This window comes from Octopus bimaculoides, chromosome 5 (assembly GCF_046866305.1).
Source record: "Octopus bimaculoides isolate indiv1 chromosome 5, ASM4686630v1, whole genome shotgun sequence".
NCBI lineage: Eukaryota > Metazoa > Mollusca > Cephalopoda > Octopoda > Octopodidae > Octopus > Octopus bimaculoides.
In genome coordinates, this window is record NC_142932.1 from 29,474,141 (window position 1) to 29,489,859 (window position 15,719).

General features: G+C 39.5%; 2 protein-coding genes across 5 annotated transcripts in view; both read left to right on the forward strand.

The window, feature by feature from the left end:
* LOC106883079 (TLC domain-containing protein 5) overlaps positions 1-15,719 on the forward strand; it is a 33,059-nt gene that overhangs the window by 6,067 nt on the left and 11,273 nt on the right. For 2 of the 3 annotated variants that reach the window (XM_014933960.3, XM_014933961.3), the window contains exons 3-4: positions 666-761; positions 10,996-13,849. In XM_014933960.3, coding sequence (XP_014789446.1) covers positions 666-761; positions 10,996-11,468 — 569 coding nt within the window. In that variant the 3' untranslated portion in view covers positions 11,469-13,849. Of the gene's footprint in view, positions 1-665; positions 762-10,995; positions 13,850-15,719 lie in introns of those variants that run through there. The other variant, XM_052967876.2, reaches the window with a different exon arrangement.
* Positions 669-15,719, forward strand: part of LOC106881640 (putative G protein-coupled receptor 156) — a 66,506-nt gene continuing 51,455 nt past the window's right edge. Inside the window, exon 1 of one of the 2 annotated variants that reach the window (XM_089352125.1) lies at positions 669-761. The gene's annotated coding sequence lies outside the window, so the exon portion shown is untranslated. Of the gene's footprint in view, positions 762-11,070; positions 11,211-15,719 lie in introns of those variants that run through there. The other variant, XM_089352126.1, reaches the window with a different exon arrangement.

Sequence of the window (15,719 nt, forward strand, 5' to 3'; positions counted from 1 at the left end):
GTCGTTTCTGTAGTGGGATGTCCTTTGTAATGCAAATCACTTCATAGAGTGTCCTGGATACTTTTTATGTGGTACCAGCACTGGTGAGGTTACCAAGCAATCTCAATTCTATACCTCTTGACTGAATTGGGTATAGAATTGAAAGATAAGAAACTAGCAAAAAGGGACACACACACACACACACACACACACATATATTATATACAACAGGTTTCTTTCAATTTCTGTCTCATTCTAGAAGATACTTTCCCAAGCTTCCATGTGTTGGAACTAAACCTAAAACTGTGGTTTTGAGAAGCAATCTGCGCTTGTTAATGTTCAAAATAATTTCAGCTCTATAATCCAAGTTAAGAGCATGAAAAATTATAATCACACAAATTAGTTATTAATTTTTTCATATTTTTAAAAGAGTTAATTAACATCATTCAGTAAAAGGTAACAAGAATGGCATGTGACTATTAAGAGCTCTTTCATGAGGATTCTATGTTGACGATGGTTTAAAATAGCAATCACTGTTCTGGGGGTCACATGGCTGACTCCATTTTATTTGGAAAAAATAACCTTAAAATGGTGGTGGTGGCAGCGGCTAGTGTTGTTGTTGCTTTTTTTTATTTATCAATTATTTAATTAATGTCTAAATTTTATCAAATAATTGTTGATTTCAGGTGGACCCAACACATCTTTTCAAGAGTCCATTGCAATTATTTCAGTTGGATATTTCATCTTTGACTTTTTCTGGTGTTTATATTTTCAAACAGATGGTAAGTGACTTATTATTGTTAAGCCTTCTCTCACAACTGTTCTTCTAAATCCCATCCGTCCTCTAACTATAGCACCACTCACTCCCGTTGTTGTAAATGACACTATTTATTCCCCTACACTTCACACGTTATATTCCTATTACTGTCCCCTATCTTCTCTTCCCTGGTCCATTCCTACTTCCTTCACTTCCCCTTCCCCCACTGCATCCACCTCTCTCTCCATCTCTTATCATCTGTCACACTCTTTCCACACTTCAGCACACCTTCCTACCAACCCATCCACCTACCTGTTCTGTCCATCTATCCCTATTCTCTCCCTTGTACTTTGAGATTTCACCCTCACCGTTTTTCTCTTCCCAGTTAGAGAAGCCATGTACTCACCCCTTCAACAAGACACTTATTCCTGTCCCTCTATCATACTTTTGAATCCTTCAGTGACACACCCAACTCAGTTGAGGAGGAGGGTCTTGACTTATGAGTACTTGGTGACCTCACTTGCGCTAATGCCATGAAGAAAAAAGCGCCTGTAAGCGCTGCACCTAAATGGTTTCCTTTAACCCACTCCAAGCTGGAGGGAATATTTAAATTCAACACAATAAAATATTAGGAAGGACAGCTGACTGTAGAAACTATGCCAAAGCAGAAATTAGAGCTCATGACACCTTCATCAGTTCCTATTGACCATCCAACCCATGCCAGCATGGGAAAAAGGGCATAAAATGATGATGTTGGTGGTGGTAGTGGCGGCAGCGGCTGCTGCTGCACATATGTGTGTGTGTGTGTGTGTGTGTGTATTCTTTTGTTCTTTTGCATGTTTCAGTCATTTGACTACGGCCATGCTGGAGCACCGCCTTAAAGGATTTTAGATTTATTCTTTGTAAGCCTAGTACTTGTCTTATCGGTTGCTTTTGCCGAACTGTTAAGTTACAAGGATGTAAACACACCAATATCGGTTGTTAGGTGATGGTGGTCAGGACAAACACAGATGCAAGACACACACACACATAAATATTTACACATACATACATATATATATATATATATATATATATATATATATATATATATATATATATATATATATATATATATATTTGTTTTGCAAGATTTTTGATGTGAAATCGTGTGTTGAAACAGATGTTGTTGTACTTGGGGATGGTCATATTGCCAGTTTAGCCAATAAAAACACACGCACTGTATATTTGGTGTTAATTTGCTTCAGCTTTATATTACATTAATCTTAATCTTATTTCGGCCAGAGTTCTTTCGTCACACTTCTGTGACCTCATCAGTGGTCCTTTGTTTCCTTCTTTCTTATGTGTGTCTCACCTTGCTAACTATCAGCCATTTTGTATTTTGTATTCCTATTGTATGTGTCTACGCATGCGTGTCCTTCAATGTGTCTGTGTCTTTTGTAAGTGCATGTGTGTATGGGGAGTGTCTGTATCACCTATATTCTCTGTTAATACGTGTTCGTTTGTATTTGTTTTTATTTATTTATTTGTTCATGTGTGTGTGTGTTTTTTTTTTCTTCTTGTGTTTAATTAAATTTTGTTAACGTATGTATTATTTAATTCCATTTGTTTATCTATGTGTTGTATTATACTTTGTTCATATTATTATTGGTTTATGGGTAACATGTCACATGCTGTGGTTTGTGGTTTGTTAGTGGTGTGTGTTAGTGTTCCATTCTAGTTTCCTATTCAAGCTAGGTTTCTCTTCTATTATGTGTGTAGCTTCAGTAATTTGTATAAGTGCTGCATCACTGTTATGTGTAGATAAGATTTTAATTTCTATGTTGTTGATTGAGCCTCTATGTTCTTGCTCAGCGTGCTGGTACAGAACTGATGAGTTCTTCCCTTCCTTAAGTTCCCTCCAATGTTCGTTTGCCCGCTCCCCTATGCTACTTGCTGTTTCGCCTACATACGTCATTGTCTTATTTCTGCATCATCCCTCTGTACATCTTATACTATAGACCACATTTCTGGTTTTGCAGTTCGTTTGTGGGCTAAATCTACATACGATACAGTTCCTATCAGTGCAGGGGGTTCTACTGAAAGGGTATGTTCTACTGATAAGGGATTTAATAGGGTTGCCTGGCCTTTCAACAACCTTAATTCTTAGCTTAAGTTTGTCTAGGGCCCTTGTAAAGCGGTACGCCAGTTCGCCTCTAAGGGTGGTGTCGACGAACATGACGCTCTGGTACTTGTGGCTATCGTACCATGAGCTTGCCTTCCCTATTTTCTTCTTAGTCCTTTCTATGGTGTTCCATGATTTGCTCCTATAGAGTGGGCAAATCCCATTCCTATTGTTGTGTTTGATTGTTTCAAACTTCTTCATAGCTCCTTTGTATACCCTGATCCTTTCTTTATGGCTGTAACCTGAGAACTGCATGCGGTGGACGAAATGTTGTATATGTCTCTTTAATTCTGTAGGGTCGCACATGCAGGAGACATTTCGCATTACTCTGATGAGGTCTGCCATCAATATGTTGAATTTGGCATTGTCCGCAATAGCCGAGTTCCGGTGGATCAGGTATTTGGAGGCCATAGGTTTTGTATAGTGTGAATGGAGGATTCTGGTTTTATTGTTCTTAGTTTCTAGCCAAAGTTCAGTATCTAATACAGGTAATCTATGGTTAGGGTGTTTAGTAGGGTAGTCTATCGTAACTTTAATACTCTGGTGGATGGAGTTAGCTATTTGCTGGATGCTCTCCATAGTCTTAGTTTCTATTTCTATTTCAGGGGTACTCTCTTGTGGGGGTGTCTTTACCACTAAGTTGATATCATCGACATATCGAGAGTACACATTCACGAGTATGGAGTTCTGTGTCAGGCGTTCCTTAAGCCTTCTGTCCCACCATACCATGAAGAGATTGGCCACATCACCGGCGATACTAACACCGATGGCTACCCCCTCGTCCTGGGCGTATAATTTGTTGTTAAATTTAAAGGTGTGGCCTTTTAGGGTGACCTTTATACTAGCTCCTAGTGCATGTGCGATCATTTTCTTTACCTGGTGTATGGCTCTGGTTCATCCACTCCATCTCTCTATAGGGGTCTTCCTAGCCATAGAGGTAATTGTGGGTGGTCTACCTCTTAGACGTCTACTAGGGCAGAAATCTCTAAGGTCGTATCTATCTAGATATACATCGTCATATGTCAATCTAAGTGGGAGGCCCAGTTCTTCTGTGTTGACTTTTTGGAACTCTACTTCGCTCTCGTTGATCATCTCCACGCACTTTTCCACTGCAAAATCCACGTCGATAGATGGGTATAGTGATACCACATCCATGCTACCCACTATACACCCTGTCAGGTTGCAAGTGTTGTTGCAGTCGTTGATCCTGCTGAGGAGATCTTCCGTGCTGTCACAGACATCAAGTGACAAACTTAAGCTAAGAATTAAGGTTGTTGAAAGGCCAGGCAACCCTATTAAATCCCTTATCAGTAGAACATACCCTTTCAGTAGAACCCACAAACGAACTGCAAAACCAGAAATGTGGTCTATAGTATAAGATGTACAGAGGGACGATGCAGAAATAAGACAATGACGTATGTAGGCGAAACAGCAAGTAGCATAGGGGAGCGGGCAAACGAACATTGGAGGGAACTTAAGGAAGGGAAGAACTCATCAGTTCTGTACCAGCACGCTGAGCAAGAACATAGAGGCTCAATCAACAACATAGAAATTAAAATCTTATCTACACATAGCAGTGATGCAGCACTTATACAAATTACTGAAGCTACACACATAATAGAAGAGAAACCTAGCTTGAATAGGAAACTAGAATGGAACACTAACACACACCACTAACAAACCACAAACCACAGCATGTGACAACATGTTACCCATAAACCAATAATAATATGAACAAAGTATAATACAACACAGAGATAAACAAATGGAATTAAATAATACATACGTTAACAAAATTTAATTAAATACAAGAAGAAAAAAAAAACACACACACACATGAACAAATAAATAAATAAAAACAAATACAAACGAACACGTATTAACAGAGTATATAGGTGATACAGACACTCCCCATACACACATGCACTTACAAAAGACACAGACACATTGAAGGACATGCATGCGTAGACACATACAATAGGATCTGGTGAAATTGTTGAGATGCTTGAACGGAGACGCGTAGATATGTGCTGCATCCAGGAAGTAAGATGGAGAGGAGGTTCTGCGAGGTTCCTCACAGGCAAAGAACACAGGTACAAGATTTTCTGGGCAGGGAACACTGACGGGGTCGGGGGCGTAGGAATACTTCTAGCGGAGAAATGGGTGGATAAGGTAATCGAGGTCGTTAGAGTAAGTGACAGAGTACTTAAGATCAGACTAGTGCTTCATCATAGATTAGCTACTGTCATCTCAGCCTATGCACCTCAACCGGGGCTACCAGATGGTCTGAAAGACCAATTCTATGACACCCTCTTGCAAACTACCTCGTCGACGAGTGACAGGGACCTTCTCTTTGTGGCTGGAGACTTCAACGGTCATGTCGGACGTCGTGCTGGAGGCTTCCATGGCATACATGGAGGCTATGGCTTCAGTTCCCGCAACGAGGAGGGAACCAGACTGCTGGAGTTCTGTGATGCAACCGATCTTATGGTCTGCAATACCAACTTCAGGAAACCTGCCAGTCACCTAGTCACCTACCGCTCCGGCAGACACTCTAGCCAAATCGACTACATCCTCGCCAGAAATAGGGAAAGAGGGCGGCTTATAAATGCCAAAACCTTCCCTGGCAAAGAATGTACCCCACAACATAGATTAGTAGTTAGCGACTTTGGGATCAAGGCAAAATGGGTGCCCAGAATTAGACAGGCTTGGAGGAGAAGGGTGTGGAAGCTTAAAGACCTTGCAAACGGACAGAGACTTAGAGACAAGTTACTTGAAGCATTTAACGAAATAGAAGGGGATATAGCATCATACAACGTGGAAGACAATTGGAGATTTCTGCGGGACAACCTGTTGAAAGCCACCGACCAGATTTGTGGGTGGTGTAAGGTCCCCTCCCGACCCAGAGTAACGTGGTGGTGGAACAAGGAGGTAGACAGGGCTATTAGACAAAAGAAACAGGCTTGGAAGGACTGGAAGAACGGTGGTAGCAGGGAATTGTACCAATGTGCCAGAAGGGAGGCTAGGCGACAGGTTTATTCAGCCAGAGGGGAAGCAGATAAGGAAAGATTTGCCAATGTTCTGCGCCGTGAGGACCAAAGACTCGAGGTATTTCGTGTTGCAAGACAGTGTAGGAGAGAGAATAGTGATGTTGTAGGAGAGAAATGTGTTCGCATGGATGATGGTACGCTTGCACTAAATGAGGATGCAAAGAAAGAGGTCTGGAGATGCCACTACGATAGATTGCTTAATAAAGAGAATGAATGGGAGAAAGAGAGCCTGCCGTATGTCGACCCAATAGAGGGACCAGCTATCCGAGTTGATAGTACCAGGGTAGATAAAGCAATTAAGAGTATGAAGACCGGGAAAGCCCCCGGCCCATCAGGAATCACTGCAGAGATGCTCAAAATATCTGGCAGTGTTGGCTATAGCCTAGTCACCCGTATTACGAACCAGGTGATACACGAAGGAGTCATACCCAATGACTGGTGTAGCAGCATCATAGTCAACTGCTACAAAGGTAAAGGTGACACTTTAGATACAAATAATTACAGAGGCATCAAGCTGTTAGATCAGGTTATGAAAGTTACAGAGAGGGTCATAGCCCAACTAATTAGGGAGCGAATCAATTTAGATGAGATGCAGTTTGGGTTCGTGCCAGGTAAAAGCACTACTGATGCCTTATTTCTAGTGAGACAGTTGCAGGAGAAATACCTAGCTAAGGATAAACCTCTGTACCTGGCTTTCGTTGACATGGAGAAAGCCTTTGACAGGGTCCCCCGATCCCTTATCTGGTGGTCAATGAGGAAACTTGGGATAGAAGAATGGTTAGTGAGAGCTGTGCGAGCCATGTACAGAGATGCTGCCAGTAAGGTGAGGGTTGGAAATGAGTACAGCAATGAATTCCGGGTAGAGGTAGGGGTCCACCAAGGTTCCGTCCTCAGCCCCCTCTTATTTATCATTGTCCTCCAGGCAATCACAGAGGAGTTCAAGATATGTTGCCCCTGGGAGCTCCTCTATGCTGATGACCTTGCCCTAATTGCGGAGTCACTATCAGAACTAGAGGAGAAGTTTCAGGTGTGGAAGCAAGGTCTAGAATTGAAGGGCCTTAGAGTCAACCTAGCTAAAACCAAAATCCTAATAAGTAGGAAGGTAGATAAAACACAAACCCCTTCAGGTAGATGGCCCTGCTCAGTATGTAGAAAAGGAGTAGGTAGTAACTCTATAAGATGTACCCGGTGCAAGCTATGGACACATAAGAGGTGCAGCAACATCAAAGGCAGGTTAACTAGCAAGTTAGTTTTTGTTTGTGGTAGATGTTCAGGTGCAATAAAGACTGTAAACAAACAGGAAACAAGTTCTATCTCATTCCAGGGTGAAAAACTAGAGGTAGTCGATAGCTTCCGCTATCTGGGCGACCAAGTTAGTAGTGGGGGTGGGTGCGCTGAAAGTGTAGCTACTAGAATAAGAATAGCTTGGGCAAAGTTTAGAGAGCTCTTACCCCTGCTGGCGACAAAGGGACTCTCACTCAGAGTAAAAGGCAGACTGTATGACGCATGCGTACGAACAGCCATGCTACATGGCAGTGAAACATGTGCTGTTACTGCTGAGGACATACGTAAGCTCGCAAGGAATGAAGCCAGTATGCTCCGTTGGATGTGTAATGTCAATGTGAATACCCGTCAGAGTGTAAGTATCTTGAGAGAAAAGCTGAACATTAGAAGCATCAGTTGTGGTGTGCAAGAGAGACGATTGCGCTGGTATGGACATGTGGTGAGAATGGATGAGGATAGCTGCGTGAAAAAGTGCCACACCCTAACAGTTGAGGGAACCCGTGGAAGAGGTAGGCCCAGGAAGACCTGGGCTGAGGTGGTGAGGCAAGACCTTCATACATTGGGCCTCACCGAGGCGATGACTACTGACCGAGACCTTTGGAAATGTGCTGTGCGTGAGAAGACCCGGCAAGCCAAGTAAGATCGTTGCCAGTGCCCCTGGGCTGGTTCTTGTGCGGGTGGCACATGAGATGCACCATTTTGAGCGTGGCCGTTGCCAGTACCGCCTGACTGGCTCCCGTAGGATTTTCGAGCGAGATCGTTGCCAGTGCCCCTGGACTGGCTTGTGCGGGTGGCACATAAAAGACACCATTTCGAGCGTGGCTATTTTCGTGCGGGTGACACGTAAAAGCACCCACTACACTCTCTGAGTGGTTGGCGTTAGGAAGGGCATCCAGCTGTAGAAACTCTGCCAAATTAGACTGGAGCCTGGTGTTGCCATCCGGTTTCACCAGTCCTCAGTCAAATCGTCCAACCCATGCTAGCATGGAAAGCGGACGTTAAACGATGATGATGATGATACATACATATATATATATATATATATATATATATATATATATATATATATATATATACATATATATATATATATATATATATATATATATATATATATATATATATATATAAATATATATATATATAATCATCATCATCATCATCGTTTAATGTCTGTTCTCCATGGTGGCATGGGTTGGACGGTTCAACTGGGGTCTAGGAAGCCAGGAGGCTGCACCAGGCTCCAATCTGACTTGGTAGAGTTTCTACAGCTGGATGCCCTTCCTAACGCCAACCACTCCGAGAGTGTAGTGGGTGCTTTTTACGTGCCACCAGCACGGGGAGCCAGACAGGCGGCATTGGCATCAGCCACAATTACAATTTCCATTTAATTGTGGTGTGGTTCAATTTTGATATATATATATCTATATATCGCAGGCTTCTTTCAGTTTCCTTCTACCAAATCCACCCACTAGGCTTTGGTCAGCCCAAGGCTACAGTAGAAGACCCTTGCCCAAGGTGCCATGCAGTGAGACTGAACCTGGAACCATGTGGTTAGTGAGCAAGCTTCTTACCACACAGCCAGTGTATGATTTTTTATAGACTCTACACTGAAATGGTTTCCTCTAACCCACTCCAGGCTGGAAGGAATATTTAAATTCAACACTATAAAACTCAAGAAATACCATGCTTATGTGCACCTAGGTGAATGCACTCATATTTCTGCATAGTTCTCTTATCATTGTATACTTATACTATGTTCCCTATACTTGAGGATATTCTCCCCCACCACTACTGCACATTTTTTTTTATTAGTTGACCTTTAAACCTTCTCCCTTTCTCCTTTATGTCCCTTTACTCTAACCCTTCCCTCATCACACTTCATTGTTTTCCAGTCCTTCATTAACATATGTATATTGGACATACACATATGCAGACACCTCGATGCACACATGTATATATATATATATATGCATGCATATACATGTACATAGGTATTTAATAAATACTTACATATGTATGTGTTTATGCATCAGCTTGTGTGTTAGTGGTTGTTTTGTGCAATCATTCTGTTTCTTAATCTTTATCTCTTTTTATCTTATCCCCTACTTAAACGTATATGTACATACACATTTATATTTAGCAGTGTACATAGACACAAATCCTTCAGTTAATTCTCGTTTCCACCTCTCTGCCTTTTTTCTTTATCTTGTCCTATCCAGTACTTATTCATTTACCATTTTTTTATATGAATTCTGTGATAGCTACAGATCTGTAATGAACCAGTTACTGGTCTACATAGGACTTATCCTGCTTTCGCAAGTCCTTTGTGTACCCCTAGTTTTCTTAGTGGCTGCAGACATAAATTCAAATTTATATATATCAAGGAATCGGTACCAAATCATCTGATGATTTGCAATCCTATCCAGGAATAGATTTAACTCACATTTATGTCATACCAAGAAATCAGAGCTACATGTCCATCCTTAAAAAACCTCTTAAGATTTAAAAGTTATTTAGACACTTTCCATTCTTATCATACTGTGTCCCTTAAGTAGTGTATACGACTCTATTGTACAAAGGTTCTGTATTGCCTTAAAATTAAGGATTTTATCTCATGTTGTTCAACAGGGTCTTAATTTATAAATATAAACTTGAAAAGCTTTAAGAGTCATTCCATGTTGTTAAGAAGATAAGAAATAGAATTTTTCCTTGGTGGACTGAGTGACATATTCAAACTATCTGCTATCTTTTTCCAACAGCTAAGTGAACGGAGACAATAGCTTATTAGGTCGTATATGCACTGCTTTAAACTTTCTGCAGTCTGCTTAAGACTAATCTGTCTGGCAAGCCCTTCATGATGAAGCTGAACTTTACTTCTGCAAGTTAGAAAAATTGATACCAATTTTACATTGCTGCTACAGTCCATGCAATAAATTGTGATATCTATTGACAGCTAGATGATAGGTGGATTGGATTATTTGATAGTTAATCATTGTTGCTGTGGAGGCGCAATGGCCCAGTGGTTAGGGCAGCAGACTCGCAGTCATAGGATTGCGGTTTCGATTCCCAGACCGGGTGTTGTGAGTGTTTATTGAGCGAAAACACCTAAAGCTCCACGTGGCTCTGGCAGGGGATGGTGGCGAACCCTGCTGTACTCTTTCTCCACAACTTTCTCTCACTCATACTTCCTGTTTCTGTTGTGCCTGTATTTCAAAAGGGGCCAGCCTTGTCACACTGTGTCATGCTGAATATCCCCGAGAACTACGTTAAGGGTACACGTGTCTGTGGAGTGCTCAGCCACTTGCACGTTAATTTCACGAGCAGGCCGTTACGTTGATCGGATCAACTGGAACCCTCAACATCGTAAGCGATGGAGTGCCAACAACAATCATTGTTGCTATGGTCACTACACATTGAGAATTTGTGACATTATTATGTAAATTCCTAAATTTTAACGAGCTTCTGTTGAGCCAAAGAAGAGTTATCTACAAGAACTCTAGACTTGCTAGAAATAATAGCAAAATCTGTCATATCACACCCTACCATCATAAAAAGGGATACATTGAAAAATGTAACTATGCTTGAATAAAAAATAACAGGATGATCATGGATGGATTTTATTAGATTATAGATTTACACACATGGGGAAGAGGTATAAACAGCCACCCTTAAGTTTGTTTTACTTTTTGTTTCAGTCATTCGACTGTGGCCAGCTGGAGCAAAACTATTTTTTTTTTTTTTTCTTTTTGTCTTTGTAGGTCAAACGATGCTGTGTCACCACTTTGTATCAATTATTGCTCTGGCCATCTGCTTGATTACAGGTTCATATGGCACAGAAATTGTAGCTACCATCTTCGGATCTGAAATCAGCAATCCCTTCTTGCAGTGTCGATGGTTTCTCAAATATTCTGGTAACCGTGACACAGCTATTGCGGATTTGGTTGATGCTGCTTTTATTTTCACCTTCACTTATGTACGTATTGTAGTCGGCAGCAACCTACTCTACTGTTACCTGTCGATGCCACACATACCAATATTCATGCGTGTCGCTAGTGTCACATTCTATTTGATCTCTTGGGCATTCTGGATAACAATATTAAAATTTGGCTATCGGAAATGTCTACGAAAATATCAAAATTTCAAAAATATTACAAAAATAGACCAAGTAAATAGTGGAATTTCATATCCAAAAGATCATTCATTGTTATGCTCTAAATCACATCAAAATTAAATATCTTTTTTTATTTTGATTGGCAGAATTTACTAAATGATTCAAGAACCAAGAGTTTCGTATTTTGCACAAAATTCTCAGCTTTTGAGTCAGTTTGTAACTTCTGCTGATTTAAATAAAAAGCATAAACTCCTGTCTTGACTTCTAATTTCCTGTTTGTATTACCAGACCTGATCAAAATTATATATTAGCGACAGAGGCAATATTAATACTGAGTGGTAATATTTATCCCCACTTAAAAGTGGATGTTCTGTAGAACAAACTTTACTGCAGTAAATACCATGAGAGAAACTCTCATATTGGCATTTTGTTGCAAAATGCACCATTGTTTATCTCTCCACTAATGATATTAGCAAGAGTGAGTGCATTTTGCAACAAAAGCCAATATGGGAGATTTTCTCATGCTAACTACTGCAGTATAGATTGTTCTAACAGAACATCCATGTTTAAGTGGGGGTAAGTGTTGCCTCCTGATCAAAATTATGTAGGTATTTTAAGAGGTTATAATACATATATTTTCAAGTGCCTACTTTTTGTTTTCCATTCATTAGCCTCTGTGAGCTCTTTGTATCAAAGAATGTTAGGTTTTGTTTTTTTTTTAAGTGACCACTTGATCAAGATGTTGGCCATATATTCATTCATTGTCTTCAGTGGAAACTCTTTGTTATATTCATTTTATCTTTTATAGCTTGATAGCAGCATTTAATGATAGGGCTACCACAGTATAGTCGTGCACTTGAGCACTGTGTACAATAACCTCGTTAAATGATCAGAAGTGATTTAGAAATCACTTCTCATCATTTATTGCTTGTGCCTTGTCTCTGCATTCTATTTATTTTTGACATTTAATCTAATTAAAATATGTTGCCTAGTGGATGTAGCAGCCAATCTAGTTTTGTTTTTATTACTAAGTTAAATTACGATACAGAATTTCTGAAAGTATTTCAAGAGAACAAAAATGGGTTTGATTAATTATCAAATTATAGATAAATAACTAACTGATAAGTATTAAATGAGAAAAAGTTAATATATATATACATTAAAAATAATAATTAAGATTTATTGTTGTTTTAGTAACATGTAGTGACTGGCATGTACTTAAAAGATTTAACTTTCAAGGGTTTTGCTCTCTTAGTAGAGGAGACGAATAACCCTGTATTTGTAGACCTTCACTCCTTAAGTAACAGCAAGTTATCATATTAGTTATAAAAGCACAGATGCTAAGCCATTTCTGGAAATATAACTAAGGAGTTAAAGGGGCTGCTTTGGCTCCAGTAATTCCAAAGAGAAGTCGCATTCCAAACCATCACATTCATGCTTTTGTTTCATTTGTTTTTTTGAAATGATGTACTCTTCAGTTCTTTATGGATATCTCCCAGTGTATATCAAACACTTGTGCAACCTAAGCTTCATAACATATACATCTTTTATACATATTTTCAATGATTGCTATTTTGTTTCCGCTTTTCTAATTCTTCTGATCTTCCAACTTCATCATTCATTTATATACTATAACTTTAGCAAATATTTATTTTGTGATTAGCATTTGACAAGCCACACTCAGATCAAAACCTATGGTACTCTTGTTGCCGATCAAGAGTCTGATTTCTAGCTATTGTTATCTCCTCTGTTTTTACTGTGGAGTTTATTGTCCAGAGATTTTTTCACCAGGAAACATAGTTGTCATCAGTTTACTGAAAGAAATTTGGTTGAGAGATTATGTACAGCAACTATATGGGAGCTTTCATTATAACTGATGTGATCCCTTTTAAAAGAGAATGGGAAGGCAGCTTAGTGTGGGAAATTTGACTGCTGTCACATTGTGCTGGCCAAATTTAGATAACAGCTGTTGGCTATCATCATAGTAGCATCTTAACTTCATCAACAACTTCAACATCAGAAAGATGCGACTATGATTTCAAACAAATCACAGTTAGTGAAATTAAGAAAATCTTCTGGTTACTAACATCTGCTAATCCAGACACATTTCTACCTTAAACATTCGTTATTTATTGATACACCATAAAAAGGAAACAAATTAACATTAAAAGAATATATAATTTTTGTCATGTCTCCACAAGTCTACCCTGTTATCATAATCTCACAAACCCTTATTAGTTATAATCATAGTGCCAAGCTTTGCTCCCTAAAACTTACACTGAGTATATTAGATAAAGTTCAATAAGAAGGGTTCCTCTATAATCCCCAGCCAATTGTCCTAATTTCATTGAGCTGGGGACTTAATAACATTCCAAATATGCTATACACATTTTTCATGCAAAGACTTATCAAATAACAACTCCTTGTTGATATTGAACTTGTTACTTAATCTACTAAATAATGTTATTAAAATCTGCTGTACCATACTGACAACACATTTATTTAATATCCTGTTAATTCTTTTATATCTCTTACTCTTTTCCTTTTTTTTGTTTTTTTTGTTTTTTTTTGTTTTCATTTCTGTGAGCTGGGAATATTTCAGGTATCACTTGGATGGAAAAATACTGTGAAGCTATAGAGTTTGCTGTGATTTTATTAAATAACTGCTTTGGACTGTTTCTGATTGTATTTAATGTACATTAAATACAATATGAAAAATATATTTAAAAAAAAATATTTCTATGTTGGTACTTTTTATTCTTTTTGAGACGAAGTCATATTAATAGGATCACTTGATGAGGACTATTGAAAGTTAAATAACTGAAGATACAATGCTGTGCTGGTGGTGATGGTATACAAAATGTTCACTCTTCAGTTGATGTAACTGGCAACAGTGATAGATCTGGAGATGATTTTAATCAAAACATTATAGAAGCTTAAGTTGCTAACCGTTTGTAAGTATATAATGTTCTGTGTATCAATGAAACAGAATCAGCCCAGAGTTTAAAAATACTGACGATTCTATTGTATACCCACATATATCATCATCATCATCATCATCATCATCATCGTTTAACGTCCGCTTTCCATGCTAGCATGGGTTGGACGATTTGACTGAGGACTGGTGAAACCGGATGACAACACCAGGCTCCAATCTAAATTTGGCAGAGTTTCTACAGCTGGATGCCCTTCCTAACGCCAACCACTCAGAGAGTGTAGTAGGTGCTTTTACGTGTCACCTGCACGAAGACCAGTCAGGTGGTACCGGCAACGGCCACGCTCAAAATGGTGCATCTTATGTGCCACCCACACAAGAGCCAGTCCAGGGGCACTGGCAACGATCTTACTTGGCTTGCCGGGTCTTCTCACGCACAGCACACTTCCAAAGGTCTCGGTCAGTAGTCATCGCCTCGGTGAGGCCCAATGTACAAAGGTCTTGCCTCACCACCTCAGCCCAGGTCTTCCTGGGCCTACCTCTTCTACGGGTTCCCTCAACTGTTAGGGTGTGGCACTTTTTCAGGCAGCTATCCTCATCCATTCTCACCACATGTCCATACCAGCGCAATCGTCTCTCTTGCACACCACAACTGATGCTTCTAATGTTCAGCTTTTCTCTCAAGATACTTACACTCTGACGGGTATTCACATTGACATTACACATCCAACACACACATATATATATATAGAGAGAGAGAGAGAGAGAGTCCATTCTGCTGAGTGGTTGGTGTTAGGAAGGGCATCCAGCTGTAAAAATCTTGCCAAAACAGTCACAGAAGGCTGGTGCAGGCTTTTACCTGGCCGGCTCTTGTGAAACCATCTAACCCATGCTAGCATGGAAGGCGGACGGTAAACGACAGTGATGGATATATATATATGTGTGTGTGTATATATATATATATATATATATATATATATATATATATATATATATATACACTCTGTTTATTATTTTGTCGACGTTTTGTTTGCAACATCCTGTACCCAGATATGTATCTATATACACAGTTAGATGTAGGTATGTACATACATGTACGTGTATATGCATATACTCATTTATTATTTGTATTTATATATATATATATATATTTGTAATGTACACACATACATATATATGAGTGAGTGGAGAAACGAAAGAAAGAGGTACTTTAGTAGGAGTTATATACTGACACTCTGTCGGTTACGATGACGCAGGTTCCAGTTGATCCAATCCATGGAACAGCTTACTCAGACAATCCAACCCGTATCAGCATGGAAATGAGACGAAAAAGATATAGTGGTGATGATTATGAATGTGTGTGTGTGCGTGTAGTATAATTTAATATCAACAGGTGTCAGCAGTAGATTTGAACAAATATCATGTCTGACTGAATT